A 19,393-nucleotide genomic window follows, 5' to 3' on the forward strand; every position below is an offset into this window, starting at 1 on the left:
AGATATCTACACCGTTTTGCTATTACCTGAGTTAATATTCAAGATTTTTGGTACTGCGCACATGTCATAGAAATAACACTATTGAAAATATTCGGAAAAAAATTAGGCGGAGAATATCATTAAAGCTAGACATAATCCACCTGCTTTGTCACAATATCTATTATCGTTCTTCCAAGCGCCATTCACGATAAAACAAATAGTGGTACCAGTACCCTCCGCCACGCACTGTAAGGGACTTAAGGAATATAGCTGTAGACGTAGAAACTTTGGCATTAAAATTCGATTCTACACAGAGTACGCGAAAGAATTTGCCCCCATTCTAACAGCCGTGTACCGCAAGTCTCTAGAGGAACGGAAGGTTCCAAATTATTGGAAAAGAACACAGGTAGTTCCAATTTTCAAGAAGCGTCGTCGAGCAGATGCGCAATACTATAGGCCTGTATCTCTGACATCGATCTGTGGTAGAATTTTAGAACATGTTTTTTGCTCGCGTATCATGTCATTTCTGGAAACCCAGAATCTACTCTGTAGGAATCAACATGGATTCCGGAAACAGCGATCGTGTAAGACCCAACTCGCCCTACTTGTTCATGAGACGCAGGAAATATCAGATACAGGCTCCCATGTAGATTCCATTTTCCTTGACTTCCGGAAGGCGTTAGCACTGTCGTCTGATAAACAAAGTAAGAGCCTACGGAATATCTGATCAGCTGTTTGGCTGGATTGAAGAGTTTTTAGCAAACACAACACAACATGTTGTTCTCAATGGAGAGACGTCTACAGATGTTAAAGTAACCTCTGGCGTGCCACAGGGGAGTGTTATGGAACCATTGCTTTTCACATTATACATAAATGACCTAGTAGATAGTGTCGGAAGTTCCATGCGGCTTTTCGCGGATGATGCTGTAGTATGCAGAGAAGTTCGAGCATTAGAAAATTGCAGCGAGATGCAGGAAAATCTGCAGCGGATAGACACTTGGTGCAGGGAGTGGCAACTGACCCTTAACATAGACAGATGTAATGTATTTCGAATACATAGAAAGAAAGATCCTTTACTGTATCGTTATATGGATAGCGAGGCGGCCGGAGTGGCCGTGCGGTTCTAGGCGCTACAGTCTGGAACCGAGCGACTGCTACGGTCGCAGGTTCGAATCCTGCCTCGGGCATGGATGTGTGTGATATCCTTAGGTTAGTTAGGTTTAATTAGTTCTAAGTTCTAGGCGACTGATGACCTGAGAAGTTAAGTCACATAGTGCTAAGAGCCATTTCAACCAGTCCTTAGAAAATGTAGTCCATCAACAAAGGAGGTGGCTTACAAGACGCTCGTTCCATCTATACTTGAGTATTGCTCATCAGTGTGGGATCCGTACCAGGTCGGGTTGACAGAGGAGATATAGAAGAGCGGCGCGTTTCGTCACAGGGTTATTTGGTTCAAATGGTTCAAATGGCTCTGAGCACTATGGAACTTAACTTCTGAGGTCATCAGTCCCCTAGAACTTAGAACTAGTTAAACCTAACTAACCTATGGACATCACACACATCCATGCCCGAGGCAGGATTCGAACCTGCGACCGTAGCGGTCACGCGGTTCCGGACTGAATCGCTTAGAACCGCACGGCCACACTGGCCGGCGGTTATTTGGTAAGCGTGATAGCGTTACGGAGAAGTTTCGCAAACTCAAGTGGCAGACTCTGCAAGAGAGGGGCTCTGCATCGCAGTGTAGCTTGCTGTCCAGGTTTCGAGAGGGTGTGTTTCTGGACGAGGTATCGAATGTATTGCTTCCCCCTACTTATATTTCCCGAGGAGATCACTAATGTAAAATTAGAGAGATTCGAGCGCGCACGGAGGCTTTCCGGCAGTCGTTCTTCCCGCGAACCATACGCGGCCGAAACAGGAAAGGGAGGTAATGACAGTGGCACGCAAAGTGCCCTCCGCCACACACCGTTGGGTGGCTTGCGGAGTATAAATGTAGATATAGAAAACATCGAAATCAGATTTTGCTCAATGGAAATTTCATCGAATGGACGTGGGACACACCTAGATGTGTGACAACGGAGAGGAATTTAGGCGCGCGGGTCTGGCAGTGGAGGAAACGCGGGACCCCGGCGGCGGCAGCTGCTGATGCTGCGCTTTTTGCAGTTTGCACGACACTGACGGATGACTGGCGCATTGATTGGACCAGCGGCGGCAGCATGGCGGAGCGCCGCCCCCGCCCCGCCCCCACCCGCGGAACCTGTTTGTCCGGCACGGCCTCCACCTTCTCCTCCCCCTCCCCCCCCTTCCCTTCCCCTGCCGTATCGCGACGCTCTCGGGCAGCCAGCAGATCCGGGCCGCGCGCGCACACAGCCACGGGCAATTTGCACAGCAATTACGCTGCCGGCGCTCATTTAGCCCGCGGGCTTATCTCCGGACGGCTCGCACGGCTTGATAGCAACTGGCGCCAGTCGGCCTCACTGGCGCGATTTTATTGCCCTCCGCAAAAGGATGCCCGAGCGCTGCAGGTGCCGCGTGCGTAATAAACACACTGCCGGACAGGGCGCTTAAACGGCCTCGAGTACATCTAGACTCATAGTCTGCAAACCACTGTAAAGTTTGTGGCAGAGGATACATAACATCGTACTGCGTGTTAGGGATTCTTCACGTTGCAATTGCGTAGCTTCTAACGACGTTGACTGGAATACACTAGGCGCTTCAGTCCGGAACCGCGCGACTGCTACGGTCGCAGGTTCGAATCCTGCCTCGGGCATGGATGTGTGTGATGTCCTTAGGTTAGTTGGGTTTAAGTAGTTCTAAGTCTAGGGGACTGATGACCTAAGATGTTAAGTCCCACAGTTCTCAGACCCATTTTTATTTTTCGGAATACACTCTGGAATAATCAAGATAGCAGGGGTGAAATACAGGTACCGACTAGTAATCCACAGCTTTTAGAGAATCTAGAGAGCGAAAAGTTATGTACAACTTGTCCAGAAACCAGACCGTGGTTGCAACAGTAGAAGTACAGGAAAGACATGCAATACTTGAGAAGGAAGTGATACAGGGTTGTAGCCTGTCCTCAATATTACTCAATCTGTGCGTTTACGAAGCAGTAAAGAACCCAAGGAGAAATTTCCATAGGGAATTGGTTCGAATGGCTCTAAGCATTATGGGACCTAACTTCTGAGTTCATCAGTCCCCTAGAACTTAGAACTAATTAAACCTAACTAACCTAAGGACATCACACATATCCATTCCCGAGGCAGGATTCGAACTTGCGACCGTAGCGGTCGCGCGGTTCCAGACCGTAGCACCTAGAACCGGTCGGCCACCCTGGCCAGCTCGAAAGGGAATTAATATTGGAGAAGATATTAAAACTTTCAACTTTTCAGATGAAATGGAATTTTGTTAGAGAGAGCGCAAGAAATGCTAATTCGCAACAGCAAGAAAAGTTTTTCTCGAAAATAGAAATTTGTCAACATGGAATATAAATCTTAAGTTTTAGGAGGTCTTCTCTGAAGGTATTTGTCTGGAGTGTAGCCATGCCCTAAAGTGGAAGGTGGACGATCAACAGTTCAGACAAGAAGAGAACAGAAGTTTTAGGAAAGCAGTGCTACAGAAAAATGCTGAAGTTAAATGGTCTAACAACCCTACCACAACAAAGGTTAAAAATTAATTATGATTGTAGTGTTGCTCACGGTGCTAAATATTGGATTTTCGGATAACAACAAAGTTATATTATGTAGCGGGTGTCATTAGAGCACAGTTAATAAAGTCATTTCTTGAAATAGTGGATAAACTAGGCACTCATCTTTTCGTGTTTCCCACGCTGGTCTCGTTGTGAACTCATGGCTCAATCGTCGAAAATCTAAAGCTCGGATGCAAAGAGTCCCAGGTGTTATTCTGCGATATTCAAAAGTTTTATAGATGCGCTTCACAAACCATTATTGAAGTTTAAACCTTTGCAAGTTAGGACAATGTTGATGTAAAAAAGTAATCATCACTCCGAATGTAAGTCACACTTCTTCTTTAATCCTTATGTTGTAATATATCACGCAGCTCGTTCCAAAACATCACTTCACAATACAAAACATACTTGAAAACATCTTCCTCACTGTTACAGTTCACAGTTCATAAACTGACTACAATTTGCGTCTTTTTAACATGACGACCAAAGCTTGACTCTCTAATAACCGCTTACGCGCCCAAAAATCAGAGTTACAAGTACGTCAATGATCATAGTGACAAAAGCAAGAATACACATAAGAACAATATCATTGCAATATATACATATCGATGTATCGAAGTACCTCTACATTAATGAAATCAGATCTGAATGCTGTCACAGAAATATGTTAACTATTTTACAGAAACACAGTAGAATATTTCTGGTACCGAGAGGTTGAGGTGAGGTGCCGTAATGGTTACGTAATTCAAGTACCATTACAATGGGCAGATCGCAGTCTTACGTGTATGAACATTTCAAGCAAGTTTCCAGTCTTTGCATCACGTGGAAGTCTCATTATAGATGACTGCACCAATTACGAAATGTTAGAAGCTACAAGTGATGTTACCTGTCGTGTCATTGTTATACAACATGAACAGCAAGTTCCCAATACAATTCCATCGGGCGCGATGGAGTCGAAGGTAGACCTATCTAGGTGACCTTCACTTCCAGTTTCTGCAACTAAGAACAGCTGTGAACAATTAAACCTATAACACACCTATGACGACCCTTCTTTCGCCCACACACAAAAGTAAAATATGTTTACCAGACAGATTATTGCTTGGCCGAGCGGTTCTAGGCGCTTCAGTCCGGAACCAAGCTGGCTCTACGGTCGCAGGTTCGAATCCTGCCTCGGGCATGGATGTGTGTGATGTCCTTAGGTTAGTTAGGTTTAGTTAGTTCTAAGTCTAGGGGACTGATGACCTCAGATGTTAAGTCCCATAGTGCTTAGAGCCATTTGAGCCATTTGAAGATTGAAACTTCCTGGCAGATTAAAACTGTGTGCCGGATTATTCCTCTGTGAATTCCTTCTACTATCACACTCTTTTCTATTTTCCTGATTCTCATAGAGTTGACTTATATTAGCTGATAATGATACAAAGATGCAACGGATTTACGTATTCTATGTTACATCTGACCATAAATTGTTGGGAATTTGTTATTCATAATCATCCAATCACAGATTCGTTACTATAATTTTACGTCAGTATTATGTGCTCCCTAGACTATAGACGGCAAAACCCAGTTTCCACTGAAAAAATTTTTGGGACGTTGTTTTGAATATTTTGATACATAGGACTGGCTGTCGCCGGTAGCTTGTTACAGAGATATGATGTATTTATTATGATCCATTTTTGCCCCAGGCGCCTTCGTCTATGTGAAAATGTATTCACAAAACGAAGAAACCTGTAACACGTAATCACCAAAACACACAACACAACACGCAGAGTAGGAGCCTATGCACGTACGGAAAAATGCTGTCGTCTTTGCGGCGAACCTCGGCACGACATCGTTTTTCCGCTGTTCAGTGAACCGTTGCACGAGATCCACATCAGCTGACACTTCGCCATTAGCCCTATCCACACAGGTGTGTGTGTGACTGTTCACGTACAACACTACGGGTTAATAAGACCTAGGTAGAACCTAGTGCTGGATGAAGTGGGCATTAGTGATGTCAATGTTAGTGTGACGTTAGCTACACTTCCACCTAATATTTTCGCTTCCTTGAATAAAAGTAACCGCTAAAGAGAATCAGAACGATGAACAACTGTTTCGATGTTTTCATCTGTCAAGCAAGCGACCAATTTCGTGCTTTTTTTTATTTTGGAGACACTTTTTTAACCAGAGTAATTTCAGTTTTGTATTACATACGAAATGAGTAGCATGTGTAATAGATGTAGTCATGGTTTTAAGAATTAAATTATTTGCAGCTCATTGAAAAGCTGCTTATAAGAACCCCTAGAGAGCGTCCATCTTTATTTTGTTTCCATTTTCACTGTGTCTCACGATATTTATTTATTTACTTTTTACTTTTCCAGGACTGTTTCCAGCGCAGTTCAAATAAATTTTGAGTTCATTTAACCGAAACGTAGTAATGCCATACGGACAGAGGAGAAACGTAAATTGTGTTTACGCAGAACTTTTTTCTGCCTTGGTTAATAACGGAGAACATTGTTTTAGTCATACGACGTTTTGAGAAAGAGTAGTACAACAGCACATGTATTTTAATCAGTTTGTTAACATATCACGCTACCTGTACTGTGAATACGTGACCTCGATCAGTTCGCAGTTCTGTAACTGATTTTGGCCGCCGGCCACGGTGGCCGAGCGGCTCTCGGCGCTACAGTCTGGAACCGCGCGACCGCTACGGTCGCAAATGGTTAAAATGGCTCTGAGCACTATGGGACTCAACTGCTGTGGTCATAAGTCCCCTAGAACTTAGAACTACTTAAACCTAACTAACCTAAGGACAGCACACAACACCCAGCCATCACGAGGCAGAGAAAATTCCTGACCCCGCCGGGAATCGAACCCGGGAACTCGGGCGTGTGAAGCGAGAACGCCACCGCACGACCACGAGATGCGGGCGCTATGGTCGCAGGTTCGAATCCTGCCTCGGACATGGATGTGTGTGATGTCCGTAGGTTAGTTAGGTTTAAATAGTTCTAAGTTCTAGGGGACTGATGACCCTGGAAGTTAAGTCCTATAGAGCTCAGAGCCATTTGAACCATTTTTATTATTATTTTTTTTTTACTTTGACCGGCCGTAATTCTAAATTGAGCCTTATCTCAACGTCATGTTTTTATGGATGGTGTACATGTTAAAATGGTTCAAGTGGCTCCAAGCACTATGGGACTTAACATCTGAGGTCATCAGTCCCCTAGACTTAGAACTACTTAAACCTAACTAACCTACGTACATCACACACATCCATTCCCGAGGCAGGATTCGAACCTGCTACTGTAGCTGCAGCGCGGTTCCAGACTGAAGCTCCTAGAACCGCTGGGCCACAACGGCCGGCGGTCTACAAGTAATACTATACAATTCGTCGTAAAACTTAACGTTTTATTAGTTCTGTTATCTTTACAAATTTAATATTTAGCTGTCGGAATTGTCAATTCTATTTCATCAATGTATTCGCTTTGTCTTCCAGTAAACATGTTTCAAAATTCCTCGTGCTTTTATGTATTCTCCGCTCCGCCTCCTCCCGCCCCCTCCCCTAACCTCCACACCAATTAGTTTTGGCAAGTGCTCAAGAATAATGCGGACTTTAACGTTACCGCTAATCTTTGATAGACCGTATTCTCCTTTCCAGAGAAGGAATAATAAAGAACATAGACACCTTCAACTCTCTTTGCCTCGTGTAGCTATAAAACAAGGTGGTGTGTTTTCTGGGGTACGTTTTAGGGGTACCTCACAGCCAGTGATGCGTTATATTGCCCGTCCAGTATACGGGATGTTTCCGTAAGAATGTGCAAAGATGTAACAGGCCATAGAGAATGCTCTACTGAACAATCTGAGGTAGTGAACCTGAGGTCGGAGAAGCCAGCTTAAGGACATATGGAAGTAAACGTGCCTACCGCTCTGGCTAGCACTACTGTTTTCCAGCTTATTTACAACCAACGTGGATACAAGTTCACACGTACTGAGCTGTTTATGTAAATGGATGTTCTTTATTTCCTGCAAGGAAGCAAAGAGGAGGAGCCTGATTACTACGGTTCGTGCAAAGAGTTCTGCCTGAGTTGTTGGAGGACATACCCTTGGCTACTCTTGAGAGGACGTGGATACAAGATGACGGTGCACCGCCTCACTTCAGTGTGGACGCCCGCAACGATCTCAGTGCTGTATTTCCTGGTCGCTGGATTGGACGAGGATGTCCTATTCCATGGCGTGCGAGATCGCCTGGCCAGAACCCACTTTATTATTTCATTTGGGGATACCTAAAGTCACTTGTGTATGAGACCACAGTGGATACGGAAATGGAGTTATTTGCCAGAATTGTAGCTGCGTGTGATGTGATTCGAAACACACCAGAATTATTTGTCATGATGCGTCAGAATCTTGTTCGCCGATGTCATGCTTGCATTGAGATTGATGGCCGTCAGTTTCAGCACATTTTGTAAGATTCGGTACAAATGGTGCGCTCATTGTGTCGTTGATGGTATTTGCACTTAACTGTAACTAGTATAAATAAAAAAGTACACAGTAATGTAATTTTATTCCTGTTATCTCCTTAACCTGGCTTCTCCAACCCCAGGCTCTCTACCTCAAATTGTTTAGTGGAGCATCCTCTATGCCCCGCTACATTTTTGCACGCTCTTACGGAAGTACGCTGTATAAATCCCACATTGGTCCATAACGTCACCACTGAGTACGAGACTATACTACAGCCAACACTCTGTAGCGGAGTGTATGCTGCTTGGAAACTTTTTGGCAAATTGAAACCTTGTGCCGTACCGACACTCGAAACTGAGACCTTTGTTCCTCACAGGCAAGTGCTCTTGGGAAGGTAGGAGAGAGGTACTGGCGGAAGTGAATTTGCGAGGGTGGTTTGTATGTCGTACTTGAAAAGTTCAGTCGGTAGGGCACTTGCTTACGAAAGGCAAAGGTCCCGGTTTCGATTTATGGCCGCTGCTCACTGTTAATCTTCTAGAAAGTTTGAGTTTGGACACACTCCACTGCAAAGTGAAAATTCGTTCTGGAAACAGTCACCTAGGCTGTAATCAAGCCATGTCGCCATAGTATCCTTTCTTCTAGGAGTGCTGGTTCCACAAGGTACGTAGAAGATTTGGAAGGGAGGAGATGAAGTACTGGCGGAAGTAAAGCTTTTGGAGCGGGTCCTGAGTCGTCCTAGGATAGCTCAGTCGAGAGAACAGTCCTTAGCTCGCGGTCTCGCGGTCGCGTTCTCGCTTCCCGAGCACGGGGTCCCGGGTTCCATTCCCGGCGGGGTCAGGGATTTTCACCTGCCTCGAGATGCCTGGGTGTTTGTATTATCCTCATCGTTTCATCATTCATAAAATGGCGAGATTGGACTGAGTAAAGTTTGGGAACTTGTACGGGCGCTGATAACCGCACAGTTGTGCGCCCCACAATCTGAAACATCATCATCATCATCATCATCACTGGGAGAAAACTTGTTTGCAAAAGGGGAAGGTCCCAAGTTGGAGTCTTGGGTCCACATATTGTTTTTGTCTGCCAGGAATTTTCAAACATCTTAATATTTGAAAGAGTATTGGTTGCAATTTTAGTTTCTTTTTATATTTTTCAACTACGCGTTTCGCCTTATTTAGGCATCTTCAGGTTGATCTTAATTTGGTATTTCTTAAAACGATCCTTTAGACAGTGTAGCCAAAGGGCATCGTCGAATACATCAGGCCAACATAGCCTTCGTTAAACTCAGTGAAAACTTTTCTAGAAGGACGCGAGTGACTCCAAGATCTGCATAACGCCTCCCGTTCACAGGAGCGAGTAAGAAATATCAAATTAAGATCAACCTGAAGATGCCTAAGTAAGGCGAAACTCGTAGTTGAAAAAAATAAAATTGCAACCAAGACTGTTTTTAACCAATACTGTTAAGACCTGGTTTGCTGTATGCTACATATGGATTGGAAGAATTTCTATATTTGAAAGACGTCGATGAAAGTAACATAAAATATTTCGGTCTTCAGAAGCAATCTTAGCAGAGCCACACTGGTCACTGTACCACTCTCCCTGTTTCCCTGACGAATGCTGGAGTGCTCCCCCCGCATCCCTCGCTGATGGCGGCGCTCTCGCACCAGATAGGCATGCACGCCGCCCCAACGTCACACTTGGGACGCGCTACAGGCCGCGCTGGTGCTGTGTTGCAGAGATGCTGCACCCCTCGGAGCTGTCCTCGTCCATGGAGTCCCTGGGGTACGACTCGTCGGTGACGTCACCGGGGAACCCGGCCGGCCAGCAGCAGCAGCAGCAGCGCACCAAGCGCATGCGCACCTCGTTCAAGCACCACCAGCTGCGCACCATGAAGTCCTACTTCGCCATCAACCAGAACCCGGACGCCAAAGATCTTAAGCAGCTCGCGCAGAAGACGGGGCTGTCGAAGCGAGTCCTCCAGGTACGAAATTAAAAGAAGTCACTTTTATTTATATCTCTATTGATACAGAGGCTGGTCAAAAACAATCGGAAAACCTTGTAAGGATGTTCCAGGCGAGGTTGTCCTGTGAAATAATTGTTAAGAAACAAATTCGACGCGTTGTGCCGTTTCCGAGCTAATTAGTATTGGAGTTAGCCAATCAGGCCGTTATGCGGGCCAGTTTAAGCAGCCCCTGTGATACAGTTCGTGTCAGTTGTTCTCACTGCTTAGACGATAGCGGATGAGGCTGTTCAGCATTTGGCTCGGGTTCTATCCTCACTAACGTCCCATGTCCAGTTTTTCTATAGGTATCTTGTTCGGTTTTAGGAAACCAAACTAAGAACACGTTTTCGCGCCATGCCTGATTGGCTAATTTCAATGCTAATTAACCCGGAAACGGTGTAATCATTTCTCAGCACAATCTGCTCTGTAACATCCTTACACGCTTTTCAGACTGTTTCTGACTATCCTACATATAGGTCATTGTTAATTAATTCATATCCGTCGGCTACCTCCGAGAAAACGGAGTGACATTGTGCGAACTAAAATGTGGCAGATGAACGCGGAAAAACACTGACAAGGGGAGGCCGCCAATTGTGAAATTCAGATTCGATTCATACTGCGCATAATAAAACCTCATGGCCAGAGGTGTAATGTGGCAAAGCACCAAGATGCACTTCTCAGCCGCTGTCGAGAAAATCGACAGTTAAAAGAAACCGTTGCGATGAAATACTCTCTACGATAGATTGTTTTCTACAGCGTTGTGGTGCAGCGGTAAGCGCTCGGGTTGTAATCCGAAAGTCGCCGGTTCGAATCTCGCGCCATGCAAATTTTTTAATTTAGTATTTGCTTTTTGTAATTCATATATATATATATATATATATATATATATATATATATATATATATATATATATATATATATATATATAAAATTCCCGGCTGCAACAATTATGCATATAACAAGTTGCTGAAAGTCGTTTGTCGTGGAAAAACTGGCGACTTCGAACATCATTATGTTCTCCGCAAACAAAGTTGTATTTCACAAATGTTATTAATTGTCTTCATAATGTTAACCACGTATAGTTCACGAAAGACGTAGAAACGATATTCCGAAACGAATACGTATAGCGTAAGTCAAACGTTCGAATTAGAATAGAGACCCCACGGACACAAATTTGCTGTGGCAGGTATGAAATATAAACTCCGTTACTCGCTCGTTACACACTTGAAGGACAGATGTTGAATGGGCCGAAACGAGCCGCCGCATAACAGTGTAGTTGCCTGCTAACTTCGAAAGAAGGTAGATGCGGTCCCTAGGGCAACTTATAACATCGTCGAAAATCAGTGCGGACGGGAGAGCTTTGGTACACCCTGTTAAACAAACGGAAAAATGGAGGCGGTACAATTGGAGAGCGATCCGCCTTCACGAACATGCATAAGCAATTCATATATATATATATGTATATATATATATATATATATATATATATATATATATATATATATATATTTGAATTACAAAAAATTAATAATAAAAAAAAGTTGCATGGCGCGGGATTCGATCCGGCGACCTTCAGACAACGAACCCGAGCGCTTACCGCTGCGCCAGGACTCTCTCGAAAATTATTAATCGTAGAGAGTATTTGACCGCAACGGTTTCTTTCAACTGTCAATTTTCTCGACAACGGCTGAGAAGTGCATCTTGGTGCTTTGCCACATTACTCCTCTGGCCATGAGCTTTTATTATGCGCAGTATGAATCGAATCCGAATTTCACAATTGGCGGCCTCCCCTTGTGAGTATCGGTCAAGGCAGAACAAGACTTATTAGTGTTAGTTTACAGCGAACAAACAGTGTGGAAAGAAATCTTAGGTGTAGTGATTGTGACTGCGCGTTGCGTGCATTTGGCATACAGCGTTCGAGTAATTTGGAAGCTGTATGGCGGAGCAGAAACATTTTTCTACGAAGTTCCTTACGAGCAGATTAAATATCGACCACACGTAGCCCTAGGTGGACTGGAAGTTGTCACACCATAAAAAAGAATATAGTAAGGATAAAATACTCCACACCTGTACTGGGAAGGTCCATTACATGCATCAACCCATAGCGGCAGGATTATAATCTTGCCACAAATGTCATAAAACTTTCAACCAACGCAATATTTCCCCCTAAAGATCTCATGTTAGCGTGAGTACTGTCGAGTACAAGAGCCTGCCCTGTAATATCGGTAAGCTGCAAGATGAACTCCTCTCTTCAGAGGCTCCACTTAGCTCGAAAAATGTGATGAGGTGCTGTCCGTGTAAAGGTCTCTGTACAATGGGTTGCTGATTGGGTCATGGCTGAGTCGCGTATTTGACTGGGAAGTTGTAAATCAAATGGCTGTAAGCACTATGGGACTTAACATCTGAGGTCATCAGTCCCTTAGACTTAGAACTACTTAAATCTAACGACATCACACACATCCGAGCCCGAGGCAGGATTCGAACCTGCGACCGTAGCAGCAACGCGGTTCCCGACTGAAGCGCCTCGAACAGCTCGGTCACACCGACCGGCTGGGAAGTTGTACTGTCTTTCATTTTGTCAGGTGCATCCCTGGGATACTACGCAGTGCTGCCAGTCTTGTGGAAATGGACGTAATTAGCGGTGCTACTGATCTTATCTAGATCTCTGTGATGATAAGAGCACATACATCTCCAGAGGTACTGCGACGGCTGAGGTCTACAGGAATGATATCTGGGAGTCGTATGTGCGTCTTTTTCATGGTCTGTGAGGATCTGCATTCCATGTGAGCAATGATGATAGTGGATGACTTGGCGATGACCTAGAGCACGAGAATTTGAAACATGAGAGCAAGCTTCTATAGTGGTCAGCTCGCTCCCCGGACGTAAATTTTACTGTCAATGTTTTGGGACCTGCAGAGCGAAGAACTGCAGCATTAATCCAGCCACTATGAGTTGTTTCTCACCTGCGAAGGGGCAATTTTCCATCAGTGGAAGGCATTGTCCAAGTTACGCTGGACGGCCTGACCTACAGTATGGGGAGTTCTTGCAAGATTCGTACTGCCATGCCATCAATACTCATGTTCTGTCTGCTGCAAGTGTGGGGTATCTACACACGGAAAGTGCCACCAATGACTAATGCCTGGTTTTCACTGTGACACCTGATACCTAGCTACCTAGGCACCATACAGAAAACACATTATCGCCGTGCCTGATATTGTTCGCTGATTATCAGTCACTTAACTTAGTTATGGAGGTGAATGTATTAAGGTAGTTACTTTCGTTTATCTCGCTTTATGCGGGGTTTTTGCAGCAGAACAGGCTCACTTTAAGAGATGGTAGTGTGTAACGTTTGAAGGAAAAATAGGTTATAAATGTGAACTTCACTCTAATATTTTTCACAAATTTAGGTATGTGAAGCGTACGAAATTTTCTGTGCTGGACACTACAATTCCACACTAACTGCGTAGTTATGTGCAAAGAGATTGGCTTATGAGTCTTACAGTTCTGATAGTGAGTTAGAGAGGAGTGAATCATTTAGTTGTATTAGTGTTATTCTGCACTGTTAGGCCTCAGCTAGTTACACACGAAGAGTGCGTTCACCTGACAATCGTCTGTAGTTATTCCAACGAGAATACTATGACTTCTGTTCAAGAATACTAGAGACGGTTATGTAAAGGCAGAACACTGGATAAAATCTCGTTGTCAGTGAAATGCGACACACTGAATTTCGTCGATCTGTTTCTTCCACCCTTGCTGCATCAGAACAACAGACATATCGGAAGGTAAATGAAACGCAGAACATTCTTCGGGGAGTTGAACGGTGCCGATCGAGTAGTCAACAACAATCGCAACTGTCAGATGTTGGAAATCTGAACACCATCGTGGACGGTAATTTTCAGCGTCTTCCCACATCAAGGTGAGGTGTGGCGTCATTAGCGACAAACTCATTTATGAAGTTGTTGTAGCAGCTGTCTACGACGCCTGCAGAATCTCTTGTCACAACACTTTGAGGGTATTCCCATGGTAACAGTGGTAACGTGGTTACTATATACATCCAACGGGATGATTATTAATGGAATGATTAATCATGACGATGTAATCTGCTCTCTTTACCAATGGGTGATCGGAAATCTGAACAGACACATTTATTTTACGAACAAATACGAGGAATTACTGAAAGGTAGACTATAAAATGATGGTGAAAGTTATATGATAATATTTTGTCCGTTTGTTAAGCGGAAATTTGTTAATTTTTTATTTTTATTTTTTCACCGCTATAACGGCCTGCACTATTTGACAGCACAAGGCTAACATTTATTAACCGTTATAAAATTGCTCACTCTCTTCAACTGTATTTTGCATACCTACTTGAACCAAAACCGACTGTCTTTATAATGACGTAATTGTCTTCTTATACTATTCCTCTCTGTGGCCGAGCGGTTCTCGGCGCTTCAGTCTGGAACCGCGCGACCGCTACGGTCGCAGGTTCGAATCCTGCCTCGGGCATGGATGTGTGTGATGTCCTTAGGTTAGTTAGGTTTAAGTAGTTCTAAGTTCTAGGGGACTGATGACCTCAGATGTTAAGTCCCATAGTGCTCAGAGCCATTTGAACCATTTCTATTCCTCTCTTCTACAGTTCTATCTGAAGGAAATCTCTTAGAACATGTAGGTACCATTAAATATTCTTTGCTGGTACCGTCTACTGTTGTGTCTTTTAAAATAGAACATTTTAATGCAGCTATATAACCTACGTATTGTACTGTATCTTCCGCGATTTTTGTGTGTATCAAATTTCTGTTTTTATGGTCCGAAGTAACAATGGTTACTACAATTGGGACTCCTGTACATTAACCGTTTTGTTGTTTCCTCTTTATCTTTTCACCTACTCTTAAGGTTTCTTCTACTTCGTCCATGGCTCTTCAGCTTCCACATTAACCGGTACACAAGTACGTTAATGTAGGCTATATTGTTTTCGCTGTCGTTCATGTGAATATTAAATAGCAGTCTTGGGAGAGGTAAAGGACGGTATATAACTCTAATTATAATACCTCCGATGAACGAATTTCCTTAAAGGAGCTGTGTGAGCTAAGAAGAAAGAGGGTGTAGTATACAGTTCACCATTAAGTGACTGATTTCTGTAGTTCTATGTTGCATTTCTAACACATGTGAACGATGTTGATTCGTTGTTGGGACCAGAGTGACAGTCTTATTCCCCCTCTATAAGAATGCCTACCCCTAGCCCTCCCCCCACCCCCCGCTGTCCCAATCCAGTACTTTACGCCGCCTGCTGTTCTTTGTGAACCCACGACTGCAAAGATTTTTTTATCCTCCATTGTAAAGTTGATTCTTTCTCATTAGCACCATCATTCTATCACAACGATATTAGCATAATCACTTCTTTGTATTATTCAAATGGCTCTGAGCACTATGGGACTTAACTTCTGAGGTCATCAGTCCCCTAGAACTTAGAAGTACTTAAACCTAACTAACCTAAGGACACCACACACATCCATGCCCGAGGCAGGATTCGAACCTGCGACCGTAGCGGTCGCGCGGCTCCAGACTGTAGCGCCTAGAACCGCTCGGCCACTACGGCCGGCCTTTGTATTGTTAACTGTCATGTAAGTCACCTGTCTAAGTTGAAACTGTGTCACAGTTTCACTTAAGTATGTCACTTTAACTAACGTATAAAGCACTTGTCTACGCTGAAAATCAGTCACACAGCCGTCTAAGTGATCCGACATTAAAACCAATTTTGTGCCAAGACAAGACATTTCCAAGCATGGGTTTCTCATGAAGAATTTACCTACTAAGTATCTTCTACAGCTCATGGAAGACTGTAATAGACGTTGTGAAATCCCCTCTATAAGTGGAGTGGAGGCGAACAGAGAATTATTGCCGCGCGAGGTAGCCGTGCGGTCTGAGGCGTCTTGTCACGGCTCGGCGGCTCCCCCCGTCGGAGGTTCGAGTCCTCCCTCGGGCATGGGTGTGTGTGTTGTCCTCAGGATAAATTAGTTTAAGTTAGATTAAGTAGTGCGCAAGCCTAGGGACCGATGACCTAAGCGGTTTGGCTCCATAGTCTTTACCACAAATTCAAAGAGAATTATTTTGACGACAAAACGTCTCGTGGTCCTGATTCTGCCTACAGAAGGTATATAAATTGATCTTGCACGGTCTAAAAACATCGCTGCTGCTTCTGTTGACCAGGATTTTTAAATGGCTATGAGTTATCACGCGATCCAACATCTGTCATGCTCAAAATGTCGTACAATTGTTGGACAGTGACCCATGACTGATTTTCCCTTTTTACACTAACACCCTATTGTGGAACGCCCGCCTCCGAACACTAGGCCCTCTACTTCTCAGCCGGCTCCCGATTCTCCACAGAGAGATGGTCTTCCACTTCGATCTTCGTCATTCATAGTTGTCTGACCACAAACTGGAAACGACTGCGCCACTTTACGACACTGACGTATGATGGGGCATAGTTGCAGTTCGGATATAAAATGTAGACTGGCAATGATAAGGAAAGCGTTTCTGAAGAAAAATTTGTTAACATCGAGTTTAGATTTAAATGTCACGAAGTCGTTTCTGAAAGTATTTGTATGTAGTGTAGCCATGTGTGGAAGTGAAACGTGGACGATAAATAGTTTAGACAAGAAGAGAATAGAAGCTTTCGAAATGTGGTGCTACAGAAGAATGCTGAAGGTTAGATGGGTTGATCACATAACTAAAGAGGAGGTATTGAATAGAATTGGAGAGAAGAGAAATTTGTGGCACAACTTGACTAGAAGAAGAGATCGGGTGGTAGGACATATTCTGAGGCATGAAGGGATCTCCAATTTAGTATTGGAGGGCAGCGTGGAGGGTAAAAATCGTAGAGGGAGACCAAGAGATGAATACACTAAGCAGATTCAGAAGGAAGTAGGCTGCAGTAGATACTGGAAGATGAAGAAACTTGCACAGGATAGGGTAGCATGGAGAGCTTCATCAAACCAGTCTCTGGGCTGAAGACCACAACAACAACACAACAACGACAGTAGCTGTTCTCCTCTACCAATTCAGGATGGATCATGCAGCTTTGTTCCCGTTCATATGCACAAATTACCGCACGCTGGTACATCTTTCCAATCGGCTGCACTCTCTTGTATTGATTCTCTGGCGACGTGCTGCAGTAGTGTAATGCGGGGATTACCATGTGTACCTCCAAATAAACAAGAAATTAGTTATGTAACTCTATTTTCTGGGGGTGATAATTAAAAATTTATGAATAGCCATAGTAGTAAGTCTAGACCACCATACATTTAGAATAATAAGAGAGAGACCTGTGCATCATCTATATCTAACTCTACAACGACATACATATTCTGCAGGTCATGTATGGTGCATGACGCAGTGGACGTTGTATTGCTGCTGGTAAAACCCTTTCCTATCCCACTCGCAAATCGGACGAGGGAAAAACGAATGTGTAAATACACTGACATGAGAAAAGTCATGGGGTATCTCACAATACCGTGCCCAGCCTTTTTCTGCTGGACGTGGCGTGGACTCAACAAGTCGTTGGATGCCCCTGTAGAAATACTGACTCATACCGCCTTTACGGTCGTCCATAATTGCGAATATGTTGCCGAGTCCAGGATATTGTGCACGAACTGACTTCTCAATTATGTTCCATAAATGTTAGATGCGATTCATGTCGGGTGATCCGGGTGGCAAAACCATTCGCTCGAATTGTCCAGAATGTTCTTCGAACCAGTCGCGAACAGCTGTGGACCTGTGACGCGACATCTTTGTTTGGGAAGATGAAGTCCATGAATGGGTGAAAATGGTCTTCATGTAATCGAACATAACCATTTCCCGTCAATGGTCGGTTCAGTTGGACCAGACGACCCAGTCCATTCCGTGCAAACACGGCCCACACCATTATGGAGCCACCACCAGCTTCCACAGTGCCTTGTTCCCAACTTGGGTCCATGGAAATTGGAACCCATTTGAGCAGCCACGGTTTTACAGCTTTCTAGGGACCAGCCAGAACGGCCACGAGCCCAGCAGAGCCGCTGCAGACGATGTAGTGCTGTTAGCAGAGGCACAGTTGTCTGCTGCTGTAACTCATTAACACCAAATTTTACGTACTGCCCTGACGAATACGGTCGTCGCACATCCCACATTGATTTCTACGGTTATTTCCTGCAGCGTTGCTTGTCTGCTAGCACCGACAGTACTATGCAAAAGCCGCTGCTCTCAGTAGTTAAGTGAAGGCCGTTGGCCACTGTGTTGCCCGTGGTAAGAAGTAATGCCTGAAATATGGTATTTTGGGCACACTCTTGGCACGATATGTCGGAATATTGAATTCTTTAACTCCATTTCTAAAATGAAGGAAACACTTCACGGCATTCGCTTCAGAACTGCTACAAATTATCGGGCAATAGACCGCCCCGCTCGAACTGTCAACACAACTGGCACTGCTAAGAGCATTCTACAACTTCCACATCGCTGGCAACGGGTTATCCTCAATGCTGGTGACTACTTTGAAACACACATCTATTTTGTACGAGCTGTAAATACATAGTTTCCACTATTAAAGTTCCAACCCTCGTATACTGGGTCTCCCAGAAGGAAAGGCCATTACTGAGGGATATGGCAAGAACGATCGATAGAAGCAAACAAGTCTAGTAAACACGGCCTCTAAAATACACTTCACAAGAGCTATGAGCACTTGTTTATCTTCGATACGGCGAAACAAACCCATTATTTTCCATATTTGGGGAGAAGGTATTATGATTCAAAGGAAGAAAGAACGGTCTAATAAACATTGATGCTCAAATGCATAACCTAAAAGCTGTTGCTCAGTAGAGGGAAGTGTTTCACAGTAGCGAAGATGAACAGGTGCTCATAGTTCTCAAGATACGAAATTTAGAGATGATGGGATCAGGAGTTCCGCCTTATGCAAGACACCTTTTTTCTTTTGTTTCACCCGTACATGTTTCAGCACTTTTGTGCTATAACAGTGGGTTCTATTTTTATTTTTAACTGTAAATTTGTTGTTAACTGTAAATTTGTTGTTAACATATTAAAAATAAAAATAGAACCCACTGATGATAGCACAAAAGTGCTGAAACATGTATGGGTGAAACAAAAGAAAAAAGGTGTCTTGCATAAGGCGGAACTCCTCATCCCATTTTCTTAGCAAGCACGGAGACAACAAGAAGAACTGCACCACAAGATGATTTAGAGATGATATTTACTGCACCCTTTTTTTCTCGTTTTTGTTCATTCTATCACCTATCAAAATGTGGAAA

The 19,393-nt window shown here is 44.0% G+C and overlaps 1 protein-coding gene across 1 annotated transcript in view; it reads left to right on the forward strand.

Annotated features, from left to right (window-relative positions):
* Positions 1-19,393, forward strand: part of LOC124795589 (LIM/homeobox protein Lhx9-like) — a 353,505-nt gene that overhangs the window by 324,107 nt on the left and 10,005 nt on the right. The window contains exon 6 of the mRNA XM_047259660.1: positions 9,760-10,073. Within this exon, the coding sequence (XP_047115616.1) occupies positions 9,760-10,073 (314 nt within the window). The remainder of the gene's footprint in view (positions 1-9,759; positions 10,074-19,393) is intronic.

This window comes from Schistocerca piceifrons, chromosome 4 (genome assembly GCF_021461385.2).
Source record: "Schistocerca piceifrons isolate TAMUIC-IGC-003096 chromosome 4, iqSchPice1.1, whole genome shotgun sequence".
In the NCBI taxonomy this organism is placed as follows: Eukaryota; Metazoa; Arthropoda; class Insecta; order Orthoptera; family Acrididae; genus Schistocerca; species Schistocerca piceifrons.